This window comes from Canis lupus, chromosome 5 (genome assembly GCF_011100685.1).
Source record: "Canis lupus familiaris isolate Mischka breed German Shepherd chromosome 5, alternate assembly UU_Cfam_GSD_1.0, whole genome shotgun sequence".
Classification (NCBI taxonomy): domain Eukaryota; kingdom Metazoa; phylum Chordata; class Mammalia; order Carnivora; family Canidae; genus Canis; species Canis lupus.
Window position 1 is genome coordinate 55,421,514 of NC_049226.1, and position 27,977 is coordinate 55,449,490.

At 37.9% G+C, this 27,977-nt stretch overlaps 2 protein-coding genes and 1 pseudogene across 8 annotated transcripts in view; 2 read left to right on the forward strand and 1 right to left on the reverse strand.

Annotated features, from left to right (window-relative positions):
* The window catches only part of TCEANC2 (transcription elongation factor A N-terminal and central domain containing 2), a 36,400-nt gene extending 35,568 nt beyond the window's left edge, over positions 1 to 832 (reverse strand). For both annotated transcript variants that reach the window (XM_038537474.1, XM_038537473.1), the window contains exon 1: positions 676 to 832. The gene's annotated coding sequence lies outside the window, so the exon portion shown is untranslated. The remainder of the gene's footprint in view (positions 1 to 675) is intronic.
* Positions 132 to 27,977, forward strand: TMEM59 (transmembrane protein 59). Of its 6 annotated transcripts, none has more exons than XM_038537463.1 (9): positions 132 to 494; positions 4,263 to 4,295; positions 5,296 to 5,401; positions 7,356 to 7,450; positions 10,473 to 10,625; positions 11,830 to 11,911; positions 12,617 to 12,701; positions 16,728 to 16,836; positions 27,335 to 27,977. In XM_038537463.1, the coding sequence occupies exons 1-9, from the start codon at positions 306 to 308 to the stop codon at positions 27,488 to 27,490; spliced, it is 1,008 nt and encodes a 335-aa protein (XP_038393391.1). In that variant the 5' UTR covers positions 132 to 305; the 3' UTR covers positions 27,491 to 27,977. The 6 variants fall into 6 exon arrangements, with proteins under 6 accessions (XP_038393391.1, XP_038393393.1, XP_038393392.1 ...); XM_038537465.1 differs by having other exon boundaries at positions 12,620 to 12,701; XM_038537464.1 differs by lacking the exon at positions 27,335 to 27,977 and adding an exon at positions 18,090 to 18,260.
* On the forward strand, positions 18,395 to 27,328 carry LOC102151770 (annotated as a pseudogene).

Consider the following 27,977-nt stretch of genomic DNA (forward strand, 5'->3'; position numbering starts at 1 on the left):
GTGCGGTCCGTCGGCGCAGAACTACATGCCCCAGGATGCCCCGCGAGGGGAAGGCATCAGAGGAGGACGGGTCGCTCTAACACTCGCGATGACTGGATCTAGTTCTTCTTGCTCCCCTGGGGGTTCGCAGACCCGGAGTAGGGGCGGGAAGGCGGCAGTTTCGGGCGGGTCGGGGCGGAGCTGAGGAGTCGGCGGAGGCGGAAGCGACGGCCCGAGGGGCGGGGAAGGGGCTGGCCCCGGAAGGCGGAGGAAACCCTGAAAAGAAAACAGCAACAAGCCGAGCTGCTGTGACAGAGGGAAACAAAATGGCGGCGCCGAAGGGGAGCCTGTGGGTCAGGGCCCAACGGGGACTCCCGCCGCTGCTGCTGTTGACCATGGCCCTGGCTGGAGGCTCGGGGACCGCTTCGGCTGAAGCATTTGACTCGATCTTGGGTGATACGGCGTCTTGTCACCGGGCCTGTCAGTTGACCTTCCCCTTGCATACCTACCCCAAGGTAGGGCCCGTCCGAACCGGGCTGCACCCTCCCCTGGCCGCCCATCTCTCCCTCCTCCCCGACCGGTGTCAGCCCTGGGAGCCTGGGTGTCGAACGCACACCCTCCAACCGCTGTCTCCCACCTGTGTAGCTCCTGTTGTCTTCCCTAGGTCTCCCCGCACCCCTTTCCTGCTGTAATTACCGGAAGTTTGTGCTGCATCTACCGCGGAATAGGCTGGGGGACGCAGAGATGAACGAGACCGGACCCCTGGCCGCTGGCAGCTGGCTGGGCGGCCGGAGAGACGAGCACTCTCGGGGGCAGGAGGAGGAGGATATGGATGATGGATGCAGGGTCTTCACCTTCACGGGGCGTTAAGGGATGGCATGGGGGGAGGGGGCGGGGCGCAGGAGCAGACGTGCAAGCCCACAGTAGGTTAGTTCGTAACGCACGTAGACTGAGCGCCGCTCGGGGCCGGGAGCTCCTAGCCTGTCCTGGGGGTCAGGCAAGCGAGACCATTCCACAGTGATAGAAAGGTATGCCATCAGCCCTCGGAGGTGTGAGGCGCTCGGGAAGGGCTTTCCGCCTGGGTTGAGTCACTGTGTGCAGGACGCTGCCTTAGGGCTTGGGATGGCTTAGAGAGGCAGCAGTTAGGTTTCTGCAAAGAACTTGACCCTTCAGTGCAGAGCGGGTCTAAAAATGAGACTGCCGTTGAGGGGGGGGGGAGGTGCGGGGGGAGGCGTCAGGGTCCCAGCTTCCCGAGGGGAGTGACCCTGCTTTCTTGAAATTCCTTGTCCGCCCCCGCCCCGTGATGCTGTCCTTTCATCCCATTCCACTTCTCAGGTCTTTTTTTTTTTTTTTTTTTTTTTTTTTTTTTCCGTCTTAGGATCTCTGTTTACTCAACATTCTAAATTGTGTGGTGACTCCCCACCCTTTCCCATATATAATTTGGATATGTGCTCCCTTCCCCCTACTGCTTTTCTTTCTATCTTTCTTTCTTTCTTTCTTTCTTTCTTTCTTTCTTTCTTTCTTCTTCTTTCTTTCTTTCTTTCTTTCTTTCTAATTTCTTTCTTTCTTTCTTTTTCTTTCTTTCTAAGAGCTTTTGCTGTTGTTACTGGTCTTTTTCTCCTTGTTTTCCCTTCATCTCCTCGGTGCTGTTGGCTTAAGCATGTGGCTAGCCCTCTTTGCTCTCTCAGACTACAAAGGAGAGGGCCAGTGAACTTTATGGGATGTTCCTTTTGGACAAGTCCTTTCAGGTCTTTGAAATGAAAATCTCTGAATTCTTTCACTTCCCATGTATCTGTGTACGGCAGCATTTTACCTTGCATGAGGTTTATCGTCTTTCTGAGTTTTTTAAAAGATTTTATTTATTTGACAGCACAAGCAGCAAGGGACAGGGAGAAGCAGGCTTCCTGCTGAGCAAGGAGCCCAATGTGGAACTTGATCCCAGTGAGCGAAAGACAGACACTTAACAGACCGAGCCACCCAGGCACCCAAGTTTTATCAATTTTCAAGAAAAAGTGTAGGAGATTGATTATCCTAAAATTTTCAGTCAGACACTAATATAACAATCAGGAGAGAGAAATGAGAGATTGTGACTTTCAAGCTTAAATCAATGTGTACTGCCCCTGAATACATTACTTTCCTCTCTATTTATAAACCTCTCATCATTAAGAAGACTGTATGAGGAAACTCACTAAGATTTATTTGGCCTGGCATTGAATGGAAACTTATTTTGTATCCTTCTAGTGTTTGGTTGTGTTTTTTTCCTTTCTTGAGATTTTCCTAGCAAACCTGTAGTATGACCCAGAAAGCTGGGAGAATAACTAAAGGATATAAACATTTCTGGAAACCTCAGGTACTTTTATCCACTATTTTGACAGTTTTTAACAATTGAGGTGGTATCTATAAATCATTTTTGCTTATTCGTCAAAGCTGTTCTCAGAAACAGTCATTTGGCTCCCCGTATGTTAGATGGACTTAAAACTTATTAACTGTCTACTCTGTTAGACAGTATGATGAGAGATCTATACCCATTATCCCTAATTGTCACAACCATGCAAAGTAGGATTTTACAATTGAGGCTCTGAAAGGTTAAGTGACTTACCTAAAGTCACATAGCTAAGAAGTAGTGAGGTAGTAGGAATTCAGCCCTAAAACTGATTATACTTTGCTGCCCTCTATTAATAAAGTTGTATTAAAAATTAATTTAATTTACTTATTTCACTGATTTCTATGGGCCCTCTGAATTATTGTGCTTTGAAGTTCAGGAAAAAGCAGTGTGCGTTATAAGAAATCAGATGAAATTAGAAGCTCACCTAGCCCTGTCAGTCTGGTATTTGCAACTGGAAGATAGAAATCTCATTTTAACAACTCTTTTTCAGAATTAATTATTTGTTGCAAGAAAGTAGGATAGCTGTTTGTAAGTAGTTATTTTAAAATTCCAATGTAGTTACCATTTAACTTTCCTCAAAAATACAATTACATCATTTGTCTGGGTCCAAATACAAGAGACTTATGTTATGTTAACAACAAAGCTAACTAGTGTCCACCTGGTCATTTTTTTTTAAATGTGTGGGCTCTGGAACCATAAGCCTGGGTCCAATTCCCAGCTCCACTTTTACTATCTGTATATCTTTGCTGATCACTTAACTTCTCACGACTTCATTTTGTCACCTGTAAAACAACAACAAAAACTTCATACCTTACAGACCTGGTGTGGGAATTAAAGATAATGCATGTGACACTCTTAGCACATAAAACCAGTTTGGTACATACAGTATCAGTGGTGCTAAATATTGAGAATAGTTAGCTTGACTTAGCTCTGAGCAAGAAAATGCATATATTCTATAGATAATTATCATTGAGGTACCTTCTGATTATTTAGTTTCATTCATTTTTGTGGGGAGCAACATTTCCTTGTGCTCTAAATCTAAGGTACATTTAAGATAAGCTTGTCAATCATTTGAGATACATAAACCATGAAATGTTTACTTAGAATGATATTATCTAGTACATGATTCTTAATAGCTACCAATTGAGTCCCTACTCTGTGCTGGACATTGTATACCTTAAGTGTTAGCATAGTGTCTGGCACATTGTGGGTGCTCATTAAATACATTATTATTATGCCTATTTGTTAGATAGTATAGCATAATATTCATGATACTGTGTATATAAAATGTGAAATCCTTGTCATAAGAGTATTGTCCCCATCTTACAACCAAGGAAACAGACTGAAAGAAATTGTCACTTGCCAGAGGTTGTACAGAATAAGTGGTGAGGCTGAGCTTCAAAGCAGGGCTGATTCCTGGATCTAGGCTCTTTGCAGCATGCCATACTCTCTTTTGAAAATAGGACTGGGGGGCTTACTGGCTTGGTTTAAGGAAAGAAAACCTACCTGAAAATGCAATGGCATGCATTATAGCTCATACTAATGAGCTCAAGCTTCCTCTGTGCAGTATAAGGAGATGTGGTGCTCCAAATACATAAGAGAATTTCTTCCACTGTTTTACAAAGCTTCAAAAGCTACTCAGGTATGAAATTTATCTTAATTGTTAAAATTCTTTCAGTTTCACCTTAACAATAAATGCAACCAGAACTGAGGTTCAAAAAACATGCTAGCTTCAAAATTGCAACACTTGTTTAACGTCAGACTGCAGCCATCTCTTCTTAATGGGTTGTTGGTGCTGCATAAATCTTACTAATCCTTCTGCTGTAAAGAAATGCATACCTTTCTCTTCCATTGGTTGCTAACTGGTATATGCACATGCTATTTGCTTCCTTATTAGGTGCCTGCCAATTTGTACACAGTGGATCACACAGTAAGTTGAGGGGACTCCCTTACATGTACTAGTTGTGTTAAACACTGTGTGTATTTCATGTAACAAAAGCTTAGTGAAGACATTGTCATTAGTTTTATTAAGCAGTTCACATTTTCCAGTAATGAAGAATCAACCCTATCCTGAGCTCCCATAGATAGATAATGTTGCCTATCACTGTTGTCCTCTGTTTTAAAAATCTGTTATCGTGATTAACACTACTACCTTTTATTGAGCACCATCTGTGTCCCAGGGACTATACCAGGAATCGCTATGTTCCAGCATTATTGAGGGGTTTGGAGATTATGTATAGCCATTATCTCCTTTTCTGATGAGAAAACTGAGATTTAGATAGGTAAAGTAACTTATGCAGTGTCATTCACCTGAAAGATTTTAAACCAGGTCTGGTAATTCCAGAGGCTTTTCCTGTACACCACACTGTTGCTCTTGTTTATGTTTTCAGTCAAAGTAAGCAAAGTTTAAAAACACTTTTCATAGATGTATGCTTCACTTCTTGCGGGCCTTTATTACGCTATTTGCCATGTGAAGCTAGTCATGACCCTTTTTCCTGAGAAGCCTGATAATTATAAATATTTATGTGGCAGAAGTATGTCATTCATCAGAAGGTACTTGCTTACTCATTTCTACCTCTGTTAAAATTCTGATTATGTCACTGTTATTTTTATTTTTAAAATTTTCCGTCAAAACGTAACCTTGGAATATGGGAAAAGGATATATATATATATATATATATATATATATATATATATTCCCCCCCACTAGGTTTCTTTCTTGAGTATCACTTTTAAAATAAGAAATTAAATCCTCTTTTTATGGCAAAGGTCTTGGGTATTACCTGGTTCCTACCGTATTTCTTTCGGTTATAACCTTTTATTGGACATTTTAATAGTAAACCTACTAACTTTGTTTTCTTTTTAACTTTCCCCCCCTAAGGGAAAAATAATATTTTTTTGGTAATCCTCCTTCTTCTTGAACTCCCTAGGAAGAAGAGTTGTATGCATGTCAGAGAGGTTGCAGACTGTTTTCAATTTGTCAATTTGTGGATGATGGAATTGATTTAAATCGGACCAAAATGGAATGTGAATCTGGTAAGATGCTATGCTAAAAGTATATAACATTGTGGGTTTTTTGGGTTGTGTTAATACTCTTTATATATGTTCCTCAGAAAATGATAGGCATGTTGTTTAAACTAATTTCTAACATATTTTAAGAATTATGAATTTAGAGTTTAATCAGCTGCTGCTACAAATTTCATGGGCTTTAAATTTCATCTTTAGGGTTCCCTGCTATATGAAAGTAGAGCATTCCTTTGAAACCTCTCCTAAACCAAAATGGCATAAAGCAAAGAAGCAATTACCATTAATTTATATGGAAAATTTTTTGACTGCTCTTAGATCCAAAAAATAACCTCTCTTAGTCTTTTCTAATACCTTAGGACACATCTTGCTAAGATGCATAAAATAAATCAAGATAAAATACAGATGCTTACACAGTTCAGAGCTATGGTGGCCTGATGCCGAGCGTATTTCCCAGGGAAGGAGCTTGGCAGTGCCACTGTTGCTGCTCAGGAGTGTGTGCTGCCTCTGTAATGGCTAGCCACAAAACAAATGCTGAACGCTGTTTTCACTTTTTTTTTTTTTTTTTCATGAAAGCATGAATCCTCTTCAGATTTCTTTTGGTTTGTAAAAATAGATATGAACTTCTGAAAAGTGGAGGCTACTTCTATTTGTTGAGACAACGTTTATTTTGTACTATGGCTAGGACACCTTTGTGTAACGAAGCATTTGGTTTAATTACCCTTCTCATAATTCATCACTACTTTTTCAATGGATAGTATAATTTTCCTAAGCCTTTCAATCAGGCCAGTTGATTTAGCTCCAAGTTGTTTTTACTGAATCAAGCCTTTGACTCACTATTTAATAGTGTATTCTTTGTGGGTCATGCTGATAAAAGAAGTAACCAGAATCTTTGTCATCTCTTAAACCACTGTTCTTACCTTTTGCTAAAAGAGATGCATTTAATAAAAGAAACCTGTAATCAAGACAGAATTGACATTTAACTTTTTAAAGAAACCGTAATGGAATTTCCTCCATTCATTACATGATACTGTTTATTCAATGTAGCAGGAGGTACCTTTCTCCCTGTCACTCTGCCATGACTTCTGTCTAAGTCTCCTTGATATCATGACCTTGTTTTTTTGTGGTTCAGTCTCCAACTGGCCACCTTCATATGTGCATAATGCTGTTTAACTTATTGTCTAGCACCTTTGAGAAATATATTACAAATATATGACTGGGTTGGAAAGAAAAATTGTTACAGTGGTAAAGTGTTATATATCACAAGAGAGAACCAGCTCTAGTGAACCAAATGAAGAGGGTGTGTACCCACTTCAACTTTAGAATCCTGCTGTAGAGCATATTCTAAGTTCAGTTTCTCAGAATTTAGGGTGTTAGATTAATTGCTTTGTTTTATTTTTCTTTGCTATGAGAATATCCTTGTTTCTCAGCAAAGTGATCTAGTTCTTAATGTTAATATTGTGTATTTGTGTAAATCACTAAAATATATTGTTTGGTTCAACTCTATGACATAGGTGATGGTAATTTGGTATTTCCATTTTAAACATATAGAAATCAATAGTTGGAGAGGTTAAAAAACACAGCCTAGGTCATATACACAGCCAGATGTGTATGGAGCCAAAACTTCAGGATGCCAGACCAGTGTTTTTCCCACTTTGCATACCATAGTGGTGAAGATCCCTTTATGAATGTCATCATATAGCCTGAGCCTGAGTATATAATCAATAGGTTTATACCTGAACCATCTGACATGTGGGAGGTAGAAGATACAGAGTTTATTAAAATAATATCTTTGCTACTGTTACTGAATTTGAAAATTCATATTGATAAAACGCTTTTTAAGAAATTTTTTTATAAAATGCCAAATCCCTTCTTTTCTATTCTTCCCCCTTTTCTTTCCTTCCCTTCTCTCCTTTTCTCTCTTTCTGTCTCTTTTCCTTGTAATTTGACTGTTTTTCTCTTACAGCATGTACAGAAGCATATTCCCAATCTGATGAGCAATATGCTTGCCATCTTGGTTGCCAGAATCAGCTGCCATTCGCTGAACTGAGACAAGAACAAGTATGAAACAATACTGCCTTTCAGAATTGCCTGCTTAAATTGCACTGATTTGTATTGAAATGTTTATCGCCCACTTAGATACTATTTTAGTGTTATATTTTATAATTAGTTTTCAGCAAACAAATTATATGTTTGCAAATAGGAGTGTCACTTGCATAATTACTTTTGTATAATGCTTCGCTGTTAAAAGTTACGTTTACATCCGTAATCTCTTTAGTTTTTTCTCTTGGTCCAATAATGATATTATCCTCATTTTGCATATGAAAAAACTGAGGCTCAGAGAAAGAAGTTCATAGTTGTGAGTCATTTTTTTCCTACCCCAACTGCCATTGCCTTAGCTTAGGTCATCATCATTTCTCGTCTGTATTGCTAAACTTGCAATCTATTTTCCCACTTGACCCTTTCTAGTCCATCCTTTAGTATATGTTCAGATATTTATATTCTAAATAGAAATCTCACTGTGTGATTCTCCTGTCTTACATACTTCAGGACCCACTTACAGGGTTAAGTCCAAACCACTTATCATGGTCCGGCTCCTGATTATTTATCTTAGGTTATCTTTTTTTCCCCACCCCTCATACTCTATACTCCAAATATACTAGATAAAGTTTGTTAATTTTATTAGCTTTTGCATAGGAAGTACAGCCACATGGTATAGAATTCAGAAGGTAAAAAGAGTATGTAGTAAAAAATCTCCTACCCCTGTATATCCTAGCCATTCAATTTTCCTTGTCATGTAGCCAGGGTTACTAAGGCAGACGTATTTTATGCAGATACAAGGATACATATATTCCTTCTTTTTTAAAATACAAGTATACGTAAAGAATATCCATTTCTTTTTTTCACTGTACAGTCCATTGTATGGATGTATCATTTGTTTAAGCAATCTCTTATTTGGACATATAGGTTGTTTCTAATCTTTTTCATTTATACGCAATGTTGCACACCTCTCACATTTATATCTATAGAATAAAAACACAGTAGAATTGCTGAGCAAGAAATATTTGTGTGTTTAATTTTGAGAAGTAGAGCAAAATTGCTCTCTGTGGAATTTGTACCAAATTTTAATAATTGAGATAAAATTCACATACTATAAAATTCACCCTTGTGAAATATTCAATTCAGTAGTTGTCAGTATGTTCACAAAGTTTTGCAACCATCATCACTAATTCCAAGCATTTTTACCACCCCAAAAAGAAATCCCATGCCCACTTCTCTCCTTCCTCAACTCCTGACAGTGTGCCACTTTTAATATATTTTAAATTTGTGTTTTTCATATTACAGGTAATGTTAAATGTGTTTTCTGATTTTTAAGAGCCATTTTTGTTTTTTTTTCCTCTTAGTTGTATACATACTGAACAGTTCTTAATTTTTAAAGTATGATGAGTTCTTTCATGGTTCTGTTCCTTCTACTCCCCATCCTTTTATTGAATCCCCTTGATTCAGGGCAGGTATCATTTCCTTCGTGAAGCCTTCTTAACACCTTCTCACCCAGGTTTGGGTTAAGTGCCTTTCTCCATACACACGTATTAATCAATTTTTAACCTCTGTCCTATATAGATTACACAGATTAAACATAGGTATACGTTGTTGAATAAAATATACATGATCCCTGATCTCCTAAAATTTTTAATCTCAGTGAATACTTGTTTGGTGAATTAATCAGTGAAAAATTTCAGAGCTATTAGTGGGAAAAATGGATCATGAATATAGATCTTTTGATTCAACAAATTGATCTCTTACTCCATAATGCCTCTCTTTTGAAATATAGCAGAATCAAGGCTCTCCCTAAAGTACAGCAAAAAGTATCCCATACTTATGCTCTGGAGGGGCCCACTGCTGCTAAATAAGTAAAGAAGTCAGAACTGGGAGGACATGATACCCATCAATGTTAAAATCAGTAGCTTACTGTATATACTCAGCCCATAAATACTCTCATCACACTGCCCTGCTATCAGATGTCTCTATTTTATGCATATATTCTTTTGGTTGATTTTTTTTTCCCTTCCCCTTTTCCATCAATGTTTATTATAACATGATTTGTTTTACATGAAAGCATTAAGATAGGATGGTATAATTAGTCTCTGCCCCTTCTACCTCTTAAGGCCTTGCTAATCCTTATTTTAATCATATCTTAAGATTCTTCACAATTTTGGACCTGATTTAAAAGCCTGTTATTCTTTTTTTTTTTTTTTTTTAAGATTTTATTTATTTATTCATGAGAGACAGAGAGAGAGAGACACACAGGCAGAGAGAGAAGCCAGGCTCCATACAGGGAACCTGATGTGGGACTTGATCCCGGGTCTCCAGGATCATGCCCTGGGCTGAAGGTGGTGATAAACCGCTGAGCCACCTGGGCTGCCCTAAAAGCCTGTTATTCTGATAGAGGTGACAGGTAGTTTATATGTGTGTTTGGTGGCAAAATGAAGTAGCCTGGGATTTTTTTTTTAAGATTTTATTTTTATTTATTCATGAGAGACACAGAGAGAGAGACAGACACAGGCAGAGGGAGATGCAGGACTCGATCCTGGGACTCTGGGATCACATCCTGAGCGGAAAGCAGACGCTCAACCACTGAGCCGCCCAGGCATCCAATAGCCTGGGATCTTAAGCCTTATCACAGTTCATTTGCGTAGGAAACTGTTTAATGCTAGTTGTTGTGGTAGAAACACTTAACTTTTTAGTCCCTGTCCCAGTAACGATTTGGAGAAACTTGATTAAGTTGGCTCTCTTTTTTTTTTTTTTTTTTTAAGATTATATTTGTTCATTCATGAGAGACACAGAGTGAAAGAGAGAGAGAGTGAGAGGCAGAGACATAGGCAGAGGGAGAAGCAGGCTCCATGCAGGGAGCCCAATGTGGGACTGGATCCCGAGACTTCAGGATCACGACCTGAGCCATAGGGAGATGCTCAACCACTGAGCCACCCAGGCTTCCCCATGTTTGCTCTCTTGAATATACATATATAAAAATTATATATTTTTAAAATAATGATTCAGTGTTTTGTTTTGTTTTGTTTTTAAGCTCATGTCCCTGATGCCAAAAATGCACCTACTCTTCCCTCTAACTCTGGTAAGGTCATTCTGGAGTGACATGATGGACTCTGCCCAGAGCTTCATAACCTCTTCATGGACTTTTTATCTTCAAGCTGATGATGGAAAAATAGTTATATTCCAGGTAACAACTGTGCTTCATAGATTCATCTAAATACCAACAACAGTAAATGTGTATGTCTTAAATGAATGTCTTGGCATAGAGCCATATATATTACCAAATAATAATTACTGATTTGGCCTACATTAAAACATTGGGCATCAAAACACAGTGTTACTTCTCTCTGCCTGTTGGAAGCCTCTCTCAAGCCCATTGGTCCTTTTCAAGAACTCTGAATCTTCTAAATTTTATAGTGGTTAAATTGATAAAATGAAACCTCTAGATATGAGAGATAAGAGTAATGAATATACTTTGAATATAAATCATGGCATGTGTATATATCACATATGGATATGCTATTTTTCTTTTAATTTGGTAGTTAAATTCCTCAAATGTATCACAAGCTATGTTGTGAGACTTTCTCTTAGGTAATAATTAAACCTTTTAATTATTACTAGTAATAGAATGGCTCACTGTAAGGCTAGAATGTGATTTTTAGCACTATCCTGAGTCTTGGGTCCTTTATACATAATTTGGTAATAAGTAAAACATAAGGAGTTTTTTCTCTTTAAATTCATGAGTAAATTTCTATGTCCTAAAGCTAATTAGCTTAAAGTTTAAGTTAAATCTCAGAGCGAAGCCCTCATTCATTCCTGATTAGATACGAGATTCACTTTGTTTCTCTCTTTGTATCAACTTGAGCATAACTAGACTGGAGAAACTCCCACTCCAGAGGATCTGTGCTGTATGGAGGATGAAAAGTATAGAGTATTTAGCTGTAATGTATGAATTACGCATACTTAGGGAAGAATGGAATGTTTCAGATGAGAAAAATAGAGATAATAGGTGTTTAGCTCAAAATTTTGGCAGTCTGCTAAGTTATTCTTGATCTACTAGAATTAGCACTCATTTTTGCAGGATATGATATTTAATGCAGTATGTTGTAATTTGTCCCTGCTTTTTAATTTTTTTTTAATGTTGTCAGAAAGTTAAACTGACTAAATACTTGACGATGCCAGAAATCTGTCTGTTTCTTTGCAAGGCACCGGCTCTGATGTTTAGGAAGTGCAATTAAAATATATTGTGGCTAATGTGTTTTATTTTTTATACCATACTTCTGTTACTTTTTCTCAATTTGAATGTTTATACAGATGATGTGTTATAGAACTTGTTACTGAGAAAAGCATAAGAAGTACAAATGGCTTAATTGCTTTCATTATCATTTTAGTCTAAGCCAGAAATCCAGTATGCACCACAGTTGGAGCAGGAGCCTACAAATTTGAAAGAATCGTCGCTAAGCAAAATGTCCTGTAAGTTTTATTTCAAGTAGCTTGGGATAACAACATTAGCAAATCTGGTTGTGGTTTAGATTTGGTTGTATGATTGTTCTTACGCTAATAGAAAGTGAACAAATAATTTTTAAACAGTAGTTTAGGATCTGGAGAGCTTGTTAAAAAACAGATTTCTGAGCCCTACTTCCAAAGTTTCCAATTTACTAGATCTGGGATAGGACCTGAGAATTTGCATTTCTAACAAGTTCCCAGATTCTGTTGATGCTGCTCGTTTGGGGATCACACTTTGCGAATTATTATTCTAAAAACATGTGGCTTGCTTTGAAGGATATTTTGACTATGAACTAATGAAGTATTCTGGTATTTCCTAATATACTAACCAAATAGTGAAACTACCCCAAAAGTGTGAGTTCTTGTTCTATTTTTATTTCCATGCTAGGAATAAATTTTAACTTGTAGGAACATAAAACATCAACCTAAAGCTGAGCTTACCTTTTAAAATGTCCTCATTCATAAGATTTTGCAAATAAAATAGGAAATCCATAATGTGGTAGAATAACCATTCAGTTTTAACATGCCAGAGGAACTTGCATTTATTATCAATGTATCAGATTATACTTATAAAAGCAGCTGGGTATCTGTACAGTGTATATATCTAGGAGTAGTCATTTGAGACTAGCTTTTGGGATATAGGATATCATAAATTGTACCTTATTTTTTCAGCAGATCTGCAAATGAGAAGTTCACAAACCCATAGGAACTATCTTGAAGATGGAGAAAGTGACGGCTTTTTAAGATGTCTATCTCTGTATGTATTCCTGTTTATTTGTATGTATAGGAGATAAAATCTGGCTTGTATCAGACAGATACATTCCTTTTTATTTTAAAATTATATTAGTTGCTCAGAAATTTAAAAAAACTTGTTTACCTTACCTTGTTCTACCAACTTGTACTTTTTGATATTTTAGTTTATTTATTTATTTTTATAGATTTTATTTATTTATTCATGAGAGACACAGAGAAGAGAGGCAGAGACACAGGCAGAGAGAGAAGCAGGCTTCCCTGCAAGGAGCCTGATGTGGGATTCAATCCCGGATCCTGGGATCCCACGCTGGGCCAAAGGCAGACGCTCAACCGCTGAGCCACCCAGGCATCCCTATTTTAGTTTATTTAAAAGGTAATACACATACCACGTAATAAAACTCAAGCAGCTAGTTTTCTTCCCAGTACAAAAGCATTCTTGTGCTTGTTAAGATTCTCTGATTTATGTTAAGAAATATGTTTCTCCATATGTTTAAATCAAGCTTTAAAGTGTATCTGAATGGTTTGGGGTTGGATTTTTGTTTTTATCTACAAGACCGCACCTGAGGCTAGAGAAGGTAGATGAGGGGTACAGATTAAGGAGGGCTTTGTATTCTATACTAAAGAGTATCAACTGTATGCCAAGGATCCTTAAAGATGGCAGGGGAAAGCAGGCAGGCAGGAGTAATGGGTACTTTATGCTCTCCTAGGAAGGAATATTAAGCCTTCTGAAGGTTGAGTGGGGTTATTAAAATATGCATACTTCCCTTCCTCCAAAGAGTTCTGATATGAGCTCTCCTCATCTACCTCCATAACCCCCTTCAAAAGAGAGAGACAGTGGCCCATAGAACTTACTGATAATTATCTACTGTGTCAGATATCAGGCCAAGCATTTGAGTAGAGGTGGTAAACAAGTGCTTGCCCTCACAGTGTGTATGCTCTGGTGGGCTGTTCTGTCTCTAGTGTAACACTCTAGTAGTCCAAACTGCCTGCTTCCTGCAATTTCTTATAATTAAAGTAGTTTCTTGACAGGTTTTATCAGGTATCAGTGGGGTTATTTTGGTACCTAAAGATTAATTCCTTTTACCTAACACAGTCTTTAAAGACTGGATAAGAAAATGAGGATTTAACTTTAAATTTTCCCTTCCTTTCATTTCTAAACCTCCTTTTGACCTTGGCAGAATACAGGTATACTTTTTCTCTCTCCGATATTTAGGATTTTTGTTGCAGTTTGATAGTCTTATGAAACCTAAGTAATCAATCTTAAGTTACAGTTTATTCTCAATACTGTACTACTTGGCATCTTACTGGTGACTTATTATCCTTTAGCATTTTGTCATTGTATTTTATGTCTTTTAAATCTAACATTTTCAAAGTAATTTTGTAAATGTTTAAGAAATAACTAATTTTATAACTAGAACTTTAATGCCTAGAAGGCTCTGTGCATAAACATGAATTATAATAGTATTCTACATTTTAATTTAAAAAATAACTCTTTAAAATACCTTTCCCTTCAGTGAGCTCATTTGACTCTTAGAACAGTACCTGTGGGGCAGCCTGGGTGGCTCAGCGGTTTAGCGCCACCTTCAGCCCCAGGTGTGATCCTGGAGACTCGGGATCAAGTCCCACGTCAGGCTCCCTACATGGAGCCTGCTTCTCCCTCTGCTTGTCTCTCTCTCTCTCTCTCTCTCTCTCTCTCTGTTGTCTCTCATGAATAAATAAATAAAATCTTAAAAAAAAAAAAAAAAGAACAGTACCTGTGATAAGTAGGTGGGTCAGAGATGAATTGCCCACCCCTAAGGTTATATATCCATCACGTTAAAGTTCAAATCTAGCTTTTCTAATTCTGCATATTCTACTCATCCAGTTCTGGCACAGGTGTCTGTTTCCTAGAATCATGAGTTTTTTGTGATGACATGCAAGATCACCTAGCCTCAGTGGAATCTGGTCTTTTGACTTTTAACTGCAGTGCTTTTTTATAGTACAACATAGCTGTTATGGAGGTACCCTTAGCTTCCAGAATGGAAATTGAGGTCAACTCATTTTTTTTCACTTGCCATTTCTTTTCGGAGAGTCTGTTATATACCAGAAACTGTGTCAGGGACGTGGGACCTAGAGAAAGATGTTCAGTGTCTGCCTATATGGAGTTCTCAGGTCTAGTATGATAGAGACAGACATGCAAACAATAAACAAGCAATGATGATTGCTATATATCATACACACCTCATATACAGAGTACAAGGAGTATACCTTCAAAGGAAGAATTGACAGAGGACATAGAAATAAGTCTTAAATAATGAAAAGAGATTTTGACTAGTGTAGCATGTTTCTTTAATTTTTTTTTCAGCTGTGCTGGCTTTCTACTAAATATATAAAGTATATTAATATGTATGGAGAGTTAGATCAGAGACCAAACTGAGTGGACAGGAACTAGATAGGAGAAGGAAAGTAATCAAATCTAAGTATGGGAAGAGGCATCTACGTGAAGGATAGAAGATCAAGTTGAAGAGCTGTGGTAAATCCTGCAAGCACTTAGGAGGTCTGAATTAGGTAATGGACAAGGGAAACAAGAGATAACAGAGACAGTTAAGAATCTATAGGATTGTTTTGTTGTGGAAGTGGAAGAAGCAGATGGACTCTAAAATGAGCCCCAGTTTTCTTGCTTAATTAACTAGCTGTTACTGGAATCCAGATATCAAATATATCCTTCTCATTTCCTGGAAGGAAATTCCTTAGTACTTGGGTTAGGCTGGAATATGTAAAGTGGGTGTTTTTTTCATTAAAAATATTTTTTATGGGCAGCCCTGGTGGCGCAGTGGTTTGGCGCCGCCTGTAGCCTGAGGTGTGATCCTAGAGACCCGGGATCGAGTCCCACATCGGGCTCCCTGCATGGAGCCTGCTTCTCCCTCTGCCTGTGTCTCTGCCTCTCTCTCTCTGTGTGTCTATGAATAAATGAATAAAATCTTAAAAAAAATTTTTTTTTTAAATATTTTTTACTTTCTCTCTAAATTGGAACACTTACAACACCATGTAGATATTCCCTGCTTTTAGATGCAGTGCATTTTCCAGTGTCTATCTCTTTTGCTGGGAGACAAATAATAACTGTGCATACATTTTCCTTGGCATGTTCAAGTTTGGGCAAGCCATCAAGTGAATGGGTTATGGTGGTAAGTATAGACTCTATATCAGGCAGTACTGGATGAACACAGATGTGAAAATCAGACTGCCTGACTGCCTGTAGTAATTATCACAGCTTTTCAGAACTGGACTATTAAATATTTAAAAATAGCTTGACTTTTTCCTATTCTTTGAATCTTAATATACAGTTTGGCAAACAATAGATCAATTATGGGCAAAACTGTTGCTAATTCTTGTAACTGGCCGACTTTATGATATTTTAAACATAAGGAAAATATAACTATCTCTTTACTAAGATATACTAATAATGGGTACAGAATGGCTCATAAAAGATGTGCTCTTGTAAATTGAAATTAAGTAAATTGTGTCAGATTGTTTGAGGTATTCTAGGAACACTAATTTCTGGAAGCCTATTGTGAGTCCTTTTATAAAACAAATGATCATTTCATAATGTACCTGTTGTATACCTGAAATCTTTTGAGATACTGGGTTTTCTTAAAGGAAGTATCACTATAGTGCCTCGCAGAATAATGTATGACATATGTATAGAAGCATACAATTTACAGTACACTTTGATTTGCATTATCTCATTTAGTAATTGAAAAATACTTTTGAAAATAATTTGTTTTAATTTTATATATTTAGCAAAAAGCCAGTATATCTGATATTTTAAATTATAAAAGTGATAGCCATGATACAGAAACTTGAGAAATGGAGGACACTAATATAAAAGCTATTATATTTCCTTCTGGGTATGTTTTTTAAATAGTTTTAAAGGAGTACAATGAAGTTTCCGTTGTATTATTAAACTAAGTGCATAAGGTTAATTGCCTTTAATTATTAAGAATCTGTTTTTTATATTATGAAATTTTAACATGACTAACTTGTTTTTTAGTAACTCTGGCTGGATTTTAACCACAACTCTTGTCCTCTCGGTGATGGTATTGCTCTGGATTTGTTGTGCAACTGTCGCTACAGCTGTCGAGCAGTATGTTCCCTCTGAGGTAAATTTAATTCCAGCCCGCTGGCTATTTGAACACTGAGCCTTGTGATTTACCATTTTAAATGCCTTATTTGTGGGATCCCTGGGTGGCTCAGCGGTTGAGCATCTGCCTTTGGCCCAGGGCCTGATCCTGGAGTCCCAGGATTGAGTCCCACATCGGGCTCCCTGCATGGAGCCTGCTTCTCCCTCTGCCTGTGTCTCTGCCTCTCTCTCTGTGTCTCTCATGAATGAATAAAATCTTAAATAAATAAATACATAAATAAATAAATACATATCTTATTGGTTAACTAGAAAAACAAGGCCTCTCTACTAATAGAATGAAAGATTAGGTGTTTTTTTTTTTTTTTTTTTAAGATTTTATTTATTTACTCATGACAGACACAGAGAGAGAGGGGGGCAGAGACACAGGCAGAGGGAGAAGCAGGCTCCATGCGGGGAGCCCGATGTGGGACTCAATCCTGGGATTCCAGGATCACGCCCTAGGCCAAAGGCAGACGCTCGACCACTGAGCCATCCAGGTGTCCCCAGATTAGGTGGTTTTAAGCACACATGGAAATGGCAGGTGTGCAGCAGGAGAATCACTGTTCCTAGTTTTCTATGGTGCTAAATACTAGAGTGACATAGACATTGGCTGGTTTGAGTAAGGTTTCTCTCTTTTTCCCTGTTTTTTTGAGCCTGAAAAGAACCTGTTGACACCAGTTCAGTTTCTAAGGTGATCTGAAAGAAGAGAGACTTGTAGAACTGCTTAAAATTTTAAATTAATTGCCACAAGTGTCAAGGAGTAGTTGCTGCTTTAGAATCAGCAAGGCTGGAGTATGTGATTTTGAGTTAATGTGTATTGATATCTAACCCTGAGAGAGATGGAGAACTGTTGTGACTTCCTTGGTAATTAAAATTTAACTGGCCCAAGAAACCTAACTGTGTAAAGGATTTTTGTTTTGGGAAAAGGCTATAATTTGGTGATTCAACTTAGCTTTCAAGAAAAGAAAGTTATTTATATAACTAAATAGAGGATAATAATGTCTATGGACATCAAATCCAACTGAAATAAACTTTAGTTTCTTGTGCCTCCAAAGTGTTACAGAAAAAGATTTAAAGGAAGAAAGGAGAGACGTTAAAATAGAATCTAATAATAAATAGTTAGCATGTGCCTAATGGTGCTTGAACAATTAGACTGTAAAGATGGCTTTTTACGGTAAGGTTTACGTATGAGTAATGATTATGATAATATTATATTTCATGTTTTTTATTAAGATGCTGTGTGAAAAAAGCAGCCAGAAATTGGAACAGGATAATGTTGGTAACTTAACAATTATAGAGTTCTTTAAAATTTACAAAATATTTCCATGTATCTTCCATGTCCAGCAATATTCTAGAGCAGGTTTTGTTACTCATTTTATAGATGAGTAGATAGTAAAATGTTTAGGTAACTTTCCTGGGTTTGCACGGCTGTGAAAGTATTGAGACTGGAATTCAGCTTATATCTTTTGACTTGCAATTCTTTTTTCCTGTGTACTCTCTTCCCTAGGGCTGATAAGGTGGTACAAATAATAAATGTATAAAGGGTTAAGGAAACCAGAGTCTATGTATTGAGATCGTCAGGGAGGACTTTTGGATAATGGGGGTCTTGACCTGAATTTTGAAAAATGAGTAGTGAGGCATAGATTAGCAGAGAGAGGAGGGTGGTTAATTTTCCCAAGTACAGACAAGAATGAAGTGTCAAGTGGGGCATCTGGGTGGCTCAATTTGTTAAGCATCCAGCTCTTGATTTCAGCTCAGGTCATGATCTCAGGGTCATGCGATCAACCCCCATTTCAAGCTCCATGCTGGGTGTGGAGCCCTCTGCACTCATGACCTCTCTTGCTCTCTCTTTCTCTTAAAAAAAAAATAGCAATCAGGGAAGTAGTGTAAAAAATTGACTTGATGAGAAGAACTTAAATTAGGAAATCAAATGGATAAAGTTAGGTTTGGGATGAACTTTTGAATTGTGGAAGTATTAGAGAATAGGTAAATTTCTATAGAACTCATCTGTTTATGATATGAATATACTGATTATGTTCTCTGCTGCATTACCTACTTGTGTTCTTGTTAATTCTGATGTCCATATTTTAATCATTTTGTTGTTCCTGATAAAACTGAAATTACTTATCTTACATAGGAATTCCTTTGCCTATTACTTCTTTTTGAGCTACCTCATGCTCTCTACATCCTCATATTAATAAATCTTTGTTGACCCCCACCCACCCACCATGTGGTACCTCGTTCCTTCCTTTTTGTATCATCAGCACAGTTCCTTTCCTTACTCCCCAGGTACCCCTTGTCAAAGAAAGATTCCATAGAGATTCATCCAGTTATTGTCAGGAAAGACTGAATGGCTGGCCTCAGGTGGAATTTACCTGATCAATCTACCACAACCTGGATCCTGGTCCCCAGGCCTACTGACTGATGTCGAGCACTTTCTCCCAGGCACTGTTCTAAATGTTTTATCTGAATTGGCACATCCAGTCCTTTTGCTCAAAGTTCTGGAGGCTGGCAGTCCAAGATTAAGATCCCAGCAGGGTTGGTTTGGCATATTCAGTCCTTTTAGTAACTCTGTGAGGTGGCTGCTATCATTATCCCCATTTCCTGAATATGAATACTGCAAAAGAGTATATAATTGCCCCAATATCACTTACTAGTAGTGGCAGAACCAAAATTTGAAGCCAGGTAATCTGAAGTTTCTTTAATTAGCCTGAAATCATAAATAGGAGAGTTGATTATGTGTTTCATATCAGGAGCTGATCTCCTGTATGCCCTCTTTGACACTAGGAAATAGATACCACCTGGACCACATGGTTCATGTTTTTGAGCCAGGATCCTTAAATTCTCTTTTATCCAAACAATTCTCAGATGGGCATATCACAGTTTTTCAGAACTGGACTATTAAATACTTAAAAATAGCTTGAATTCTTCCTATTCTTTGAATCTTAATGTTTGGTCCCCCTACTCGACTTAATGGATATGACCTCTTCTCCTTGTGGCTTTGGCTACATCTTACAGACCTAGGGATCTTTCCCTCCCTTTCAGATGACTCTTGATCTTCTCTTCCTTTCAGATATTGTCACTGCTCTAATAAATTTTGTTTTGACTGTACAGCTTTCATTCTGTGAGAAATTCTCTTGTTTTCCAAGTTCTTTGGAGAAATACCTCACTGTTCCCACATATGCCCCTAGACCCCTGTGATTATAAAGCCTTAGGCTTTATGATCAACACAACACATGGAGTTCTGTCGGCAGTTCTATGTCCCCCAGACACCTGCCATATGTTTCTTTCTCACCCCTCTCTAGAATTCTACTACATATCCTTAACAATCAGAATTATGGCTACACTCTCAAAAGGCCTGTACTTTTCTAAGGAGATATATATTCTAGAAAAATGTATGGAAAACAGCCCCTTAAGATTCACTGCTTTTAGGCTTTTTTTTTTTTATATGAAACCCACTTTGGCTAGGTAATAATGTTTCAGATACTTTTTTTTTGTTTGTTTTAGAGATGCCATATATTTATTATAGAAATTTGTAAAGTACATATAAAGAGGCAAAAAAAATCATCCAAAACTGTTGTAGGCTAAAGATTTTATTTATTTATTTGTTTGTTTGTTTATTTATTTATTTGAGAGAGTGTGAGTAGGAGGGATAGGGAGAGAGAATCTGAGACAGACTCCTCATTGAGTGCAGAGCCCAGAACGGGGCTTGGCTGAGGACCATGAGATTATGATCTGAGTTAAAACCAAGAGTCAGATGCTTAACTAACTGAGCCACCCAGGCACCCCTGTAGTGTTTCCATTTTAGTGGATTTCTTTTCAGCATAAGTAATTTGTAATACATACTAATATTTTGTTTCTTGTTTCAAAATACATTTCAGTGTAAATGCTCTGTCCCTGATAGTTTTTCCTCTGTTTGCTGTAAAAATAGCTAAAAACCGCATTAGAAAAGTTACGCAGTTTTCTTGACCAAAAGCTACCTCTTTGCACTTTCATAAAGCTTTTTCATTGTTTCATTATTGAAATAAAAGTCATTTTTTATCCCTTTTCATAGTAACTTGCAACTTCACTTTAAGTTCCACAAGTATAACTCGTGTGAGCAATGTTATGTATATTTTGTTATATTATTTACATATATGATCTTGTATGTTTGTAGGAAATCATAAGCCTGCTGAATGTGTGTCTTTTCAGTACTGACCTAGTATCTGGGAGCTCAAACATAAAATAGAAAAAGCTTCCTTTTCAGTCACTACAAACAAAGTTTAAAATGGTGGTAATAAGATAGAAGTGTGATCTTAGAAACTTGTAAGCAGCTTTGTTTTTCTTGTTTAAGAAAGCTCTGTAATAATTGAGCCTGCTTTGCACATAGTGGTACCCATCATATCATTTGATTATAATGACCACAAAAAGTTGGCAAATAACTCATTTCTTTGGTTGATCTTAAAGCAGTATCATTTTTGAGTGGCTTGACTTAGATTTTGATTCTCATTTCTCTATTTTTTTCCTGTTTCATATTTTTTATGTCATTTTTGAAACTTCTTGGGATGACACTTTGTCTTGTTGAGTTGTCTACCTAAGATAAAGAGTTGTCATTCATAGTGGTCCTAGTCAGGCAGGTCAACCTTGACATGGGAGAACAAGATGCAGCAGGATTGGAAAGCTCTTCCTAAAGATCCAGCATAAATCTGCTATTGCAACAGGTGGTGATATAGATGCTTCATTGGTGTTATCTCCTCATCGCTGTGCTTTCTTTTTTTTTTTTTTTTGTCAAGATTGTGATCCTCTGATTTCATGTGGTCAGTGAAAAAGGGTTTTAGCTCTCTTGAGCCACTCTCATGCAGCCTTGTTGCAGAGTATAAGCCAGACCCAGTCCCTGCCCACCCTGGTCTGTAGTGCTTGCAGCTTTTCTCCTTTATGAGGCCTGAGGAAGTGCACCATGGAGAGGAGGAGTGGAGACTTCTGCCTTCCAAGCAGGAATTGCCGAATTCATGTTTCGTGTCATCGATACCTTCCATTCCAACAAGGAAATTCTCCCTTGGGAATTGATCAGTAATACTTCTGGTGCCTTGGCCAAGATTCTCTATGAGAGCCTGATAGACCCTTTCAAGTTGGACAGTGTTAAAAAACTGAAAATTGATGTCCCCAACCCCTAGGAACACACCCTGACCTTGGTGGACACAGGCCTTTACATAACTAAAGCCAACCTCATAAATAATTTGGCAATCATTGCCAAGGACTAAGCATTTATGGAACCTCTTTAGGCTAGTGCAGACATCTCCCTGCTTGGACAGTTTGGTAATGGCTTTTATTCTGCCTCTCTGGTAGCAGAGAAAGTAGCTGTGATCACAAAGCATAGTGATGATGAGCAGTATGCCTGGGAGTCTTCTGCTGGGGTTCCTTCACTATATATGTGGACCATGGTGAGCCCATTGGCCGGGCTACCAAAGTGATCCTCCACCTTAAAGAAGACCAGAGTACTCGGAAGAGGCTGATCAAAGACGTGGTGAAGAAGCACTCACAGTTCGTAGATTATCTCATCACCCTTTATTTGGAGAAGGAACAAGAGAAAGAAATCATTGATAATGAGACAGAGGAAGAGAAAGGTAAGAAAGAAGATAAAGATAATGAGAAGCCCAAGACTGAAGGTGTGGGTTCAGATGAGGAGAGTGATAGCAGGAAGGACAACAAAAAGAAAAGGAAGATTAAAGAGTAGTATATTTATCAGGAGACCCATTTGGACCAGAACCTGTGATGACCTCATTCAGGAGGAGGAATATGGAGAGTTCTACAGGAGTTCTACAGGAGCCTTACCAGTGACTGGGAAGACTACTTAGTAGTCAAGCACTTATCTCTAGAAGGTGAGTTGGAATTCAGAGCATTGCTGTTCATCTCCTTTTGGGTTCCTTTTGATTTCTGAGAACAAGAATAAAAAGAATAGTATCAAACTCAGTCTGCCATCTCTTCATCATGGACAGTTGTGATGAGTTGTTACAAGGGTATATCAACTTCATCAATGGCTGTGGTTGACTCTGAGGACCTGCCCCTGAACATTGCCTGAGAAACACTGCAGCCTACCAAAATCTTTTTTTTTTTTTAAGATTTTATTTATTTTTTTCATGAGAGAGAGAGAGAGGCAGAGACACAGGCAGAGGGAGAAGCAGGCTCCTTGCAGGGAGCCTGACGTGGGACTTGATCCCAGGTCTCCGGGATCACGCCCTGGGATGAAGGCGGTGCTAAACTGCTGAGCCATCCAGGCTGCCCCGCTGACCAAAATCTTGAAGGTCATTTGCAAAAATACTTTGAATGTATGCCTTGAGCTCTTTGCTCTGGCAGAAGATAAGGAGAACTCTAAGAAACTATACAGGCCAATCTCTAAAAGGTTAAAAGCTTGGAATCCATGAGAACTCGACTAATTGGCAACTCCTTTTTGAGCTGCTACACTATCACACCTCCCAGTCTAGAGATGAGAAGACTTCTCTTTCAGAATATGTCTGACATGAAAGAGACCTAGAGGTCCATCTATTACATCACTGGTGAGAGCAAAGAGCAGGTTGTCAGCTCTGCTCTTGTGGAGCAAATGTGGAAGCAGGGCTTTAAGTTAGTTTGGATGACCAAGTCTATTGATGTATACTGCATGCAGCAGCTCAAGGAGTTCGATGTGAAGAGGCTGGTCTCAGTTGCGAAGGAGGGCATGGAGCTGCCTGAGGATGAAGAGGAGAAGAAGAAAATGGAGGAGAGCAAGGCCCAGTTTGAGAACCAATGTAAATTGATGAAAGAAATCTTAGATAAGAAGGTGACAATTTCTGGGGCACCTGGGTGGCTCAGTCAGTTAAGCATCTGACTCTTGGTTTTGGCTCAGGTCGTGATCTCAGGGTCCTGGGATGGAGCCCTGCATTAGGCTCTTCGCTCAGTGGGGAGTCAGCTTGAGGATTCTCTGTCTCCCTCTTCCCTTGCTTCTGCTTATGCCCCCCCCCCCCTTAAATAAATCTTTAAAAAAAAATAGGTGACAGTTTCCACTAGGGTTTAGTCTTCACCCTGCTGCATTGTGACTAGCACCTACACTTGGACAGCTAACATGGAGCAGATCATGAAAGCCCAGGCACTTTGGGATAACTCTGCAATGGGCTGTAGGATGGCCAAAAAGCACTGGGAGCTCAACCCTGACCACTCCATTGTGGAGACACTGCAGCAGATGGCAGAGGCAGATGAGAATGACAAGATTGTCAAGGACCTGGTGGTACTGATGTTTAAAACTGCACTTCCTCTTCTGCCTTCTCACTTGAGGATGCCCAGACCCACTCCAGCCATATCTGCCTCGTAGTCAAGTTAGGTCTCAACGTTGATACAAATGAAGTGACAGCAGAGAACCCAGTGCTGCTCTTCCTGATGAGCTCCTCCCCGAGGGTGATGAGGATGCCTTTCTCTTGGAACAAGTAGATTAGGAATTTCTACTTGCAGACCTTGTGCCCTCTGTGTAGTGTCCCCATGGCTTCCCCAGTGGCCCAGAGTGCCCCTGGTTCCCTCTGCTGATTCTGAGCGGGTCTTTTTCTCTCCTGTCTTCTGTCTAAAGCAGGATACAAGGGCCTTAAGACCTGTCTCTTCCCACATTTGACATTGGGTTTGAATGTGTGATAATGGGGTTTTTTATTTATTTTGTCTGGAAACCAAAGTATGCAAAGTAAAGAAGATGCAGTTCTATAGAAAAGAAATGGAGAAGAAGAAAAGAAGAGTTTTGGAAGATTCCTAACAATGTTCACATTAGTAAATCGTGTACATTTTTGAATACCTTCCTGTGTGCCAGACTCTATTCAATAGACTAGAGATACAATTGAGAATATTATGATCAAGATGAAACAAAGTGAAATGATGAAGGCTTCCAAGACTCAGTAAGTAGGGTAAATAGGTCTTAAATTGTAATAAGCATTATTTTCTTTGTCTTAAAAAAAAAAAGACCAGGACTTTGCTGTTCAGAAGTGTTAAATCTGATAAAAGAATCAGAAAATAATATAAGTGCCACAGTTTTTAAATCCAAATTCTATTAAGAAACTGAGTTTTAGAGCTTTAAGGAGCTTATCCATGATCATGTAACTGGTTAGTGGCAGAGCCAAGCCTGTAGCCCATACTATATTTACAAATTTACTTTTAACTTTTAGAGGTAATACGTGTGACCTCAATTGTCTTCTTTTTCTTCACTTCTCAGATAAACTAGTTAATAGTTTAAACAATTTTTCCAAGTAATTACTACATTTTAATTTTATTTTTATCTTGTTATCTATTTTTTCTTCTTCTTCTTCTTCTTCTTCTTTTTTTAATCAACTTTAGACATTATCTAAGGTCTTCCTACTGAAGGATTAGGAATTTGGTTCCCTCTTACGGTCTCCCACATCATCTTCATCTCTTCACATTCTGGTTTTTGTAATGTAAATTTTGTAGACTTTTAGTGATTGCTTTATAAATTTCACTTGACTCCTTATTACTTCTTTTCCTTCCCTCTTTCTTCCCATACTCTGTCAATTTTCATTAGTTATTATGACCCTTGACAATAAAATGTAAATGTTAATTCTTCTGTATATATACTTCCATGCTTTGCTACTGATTGACTTGAAAAATTAAAATCCAGTAGACAGCATTTACAATATTATGATTATGTAAATATCCAAAATAGAACCAGATACAGGGGTGAATAGAGTCACATAAACGCAAATATAAACCTGAATTACTTAAAATTTTCCCAAGAGAATCTTCCCACTATCTCTGCTTAATGGAATCTTCTTTTGTTTTGTTGTAGTTTTCTTCCCATTTTCTAAGTCTTCTCAACTACTGCGGTTTCTTGTATTCTAATGTGTTTTGCTTTCTTGAATTGCTTTTGCTTAAGTACTTTCTTAAGTAATTTTTTCATAAAGGATACTTGGGTAGTAAACTTATCAAGTTAACACTGTTGAAAATCTCTCTATTGTACCCTTGTATTTAATTGGTAATTTGAGAATACAGAGTAGACACAAAATCAGTATACATACTACAGATTAACCAGTCATTTCTCTGCACACATTTTATACTTTCTCCCTGTTCTAGATAGCTTCTTCCACTTCGATGTTTGAAATCATTGCAACAGTTCTGGTTGCTGTTTCAAGGCCTTTAAATGCTGTTAGGTAAAGCTGTGAAAACTTTTCTTTCACAGTGCCCCAGAGCAAATTGTGACATGTTAATTCTGGTTTTTAAGGAAGCCACATTATATCAGATTTGTATCTGTCTAATCCATCAACCACTGAATTTTTCTGGAAGATATTCTCATACTGGAAAAGGATAAGGTCCTGGGCTCCCTCCTTGTTGCAGGATAGTCGTTGCCTTGAAACTATAAGCAGCAGACCACATCTGAAGCATGTCCAAGTAAGCAGCCATCATGACAATCACTTTTAGAACATTTTCATTACACCAAAAAAACCCCTCATACTTAATTAGTAGTCACTCCCACTGCTCCCAAGGACCACCACCACCACCCTGAGCTATAAACACTCAAAATGTGGTCTCTTGTGATTGACCTCTTTCACTTAGCATTATATGTTCAAGGTTCAACCATGTTGTAGCATGTAGCAAGCAGTATCAGTAGATACTTAATCTCCTGAAAGTGCTCTTTATTCAGCATCTTTTAAAAATACTTTTCCGGTATCAAGTACTTTTAGGTGGTTTTTGTTTACATTCTAGTCAGTTTCCCTGAATGTCAACACTTCAGTTCTTAATTGATAGATTCGGAGATATGTTGCTGTATGAGTTAACAAAATCTACCCATTTCCTAGTAAAAAATTTTCACTTTGCTTTTCCAAGCCTTTAGGAGATAGACCTAATCCAAATAGACCTACTTTGGTAGGTGTTAGACATAACTGTTATACTCCAGGGAGTTTTAGGTTATTTACACTGATTCTATTTTATGCTTTCATTCTTTTGTTGTGGTGTCCTCTTGGATATGACAGTGATCATTTGAGGAGCTTTTATACATTTATGAAGAGATTTGTATCCGTATTAAAGCGTTTCATGTGTATTCTTTGTTCTACTCATAGCCTTTTAAAATATATTTTTCCAGTGTATTAAGTCAAAACTTACCCCCAAATCACTTGATCACTTTGTTAAAAGAGCTAAGATCTTAAAGGAATTGATCACCTAATACATTAAATATCCAGAATCTGTGCTTTTGATTTGATCACACTAACTCCATTTAAACCTGAGCAATTTTTTCTTGATACTTAGTTGTTAATACTTCTAAGTATTTTAAGTTGGGACATGTGGAAAAGTTTTCTTTGGCCATTGATTGAGGGCTAAATCACATATCAGTCACACTGAATTAAAGGCATTCTTCATGCTTGAGGATGTCTATAGAATTTTTTGTTTTACCAAATGCCCTAGATTAAATTGTTATTTGAAGACATACTCAGAGAGGTTCTTAACTATCCAAATTGTTAATGTGCATTGATTTTCTTTTGCAGAAGCTGAGTATCTATGGTGACTTGGAATTTGTGAACGAACAAAAGTTAAACAGATATCCATCTTCTTCTCTTGTGGTTGTTAGATCTAAAACTGAAGACCATGAAGAAGCAGGGCCTCTACCTACAAAAGTGAATCTTGCTCATTCAGAAATTTAAGCTTTCTTTTTTTTTAAAGTAAAGGGTTAATTGACATCTAAATTTCCATTCCTCATAGAGCTTCTCAAGATGGTTTCATTGGATATAGGGCTTAAAAATCACTTTAAAACACAAATAAAGTTACCCAAATCTGTGAAGACCGTATTTGCCGTAACTTTATCTGTAATTTCTTTTCTAGTAATTTAAGAGGTGGATATTTGGGATTGCATTTTTATTTTACTAATACCTGTAGCTATTTTATTATTTACATTGTTTTTTGTTTTCTTTCTTAGCCAAATTCTGTGAGCTGTTCATTGCTCTTCCTCACCTTCTGCCATAATACTGTCTGTCACCTTAGTTAATAAACTGAATATTCAATAGGACTTGATGCTTCTGCTCAGAAATGGCCCACAACCTGTATCTTGAAATTTAGCAGGAAATGCCCTTTAATTACACTACATTTTCAGTTGTATTGACTGAAGACATTAAAATTTTACTTGAATAATTA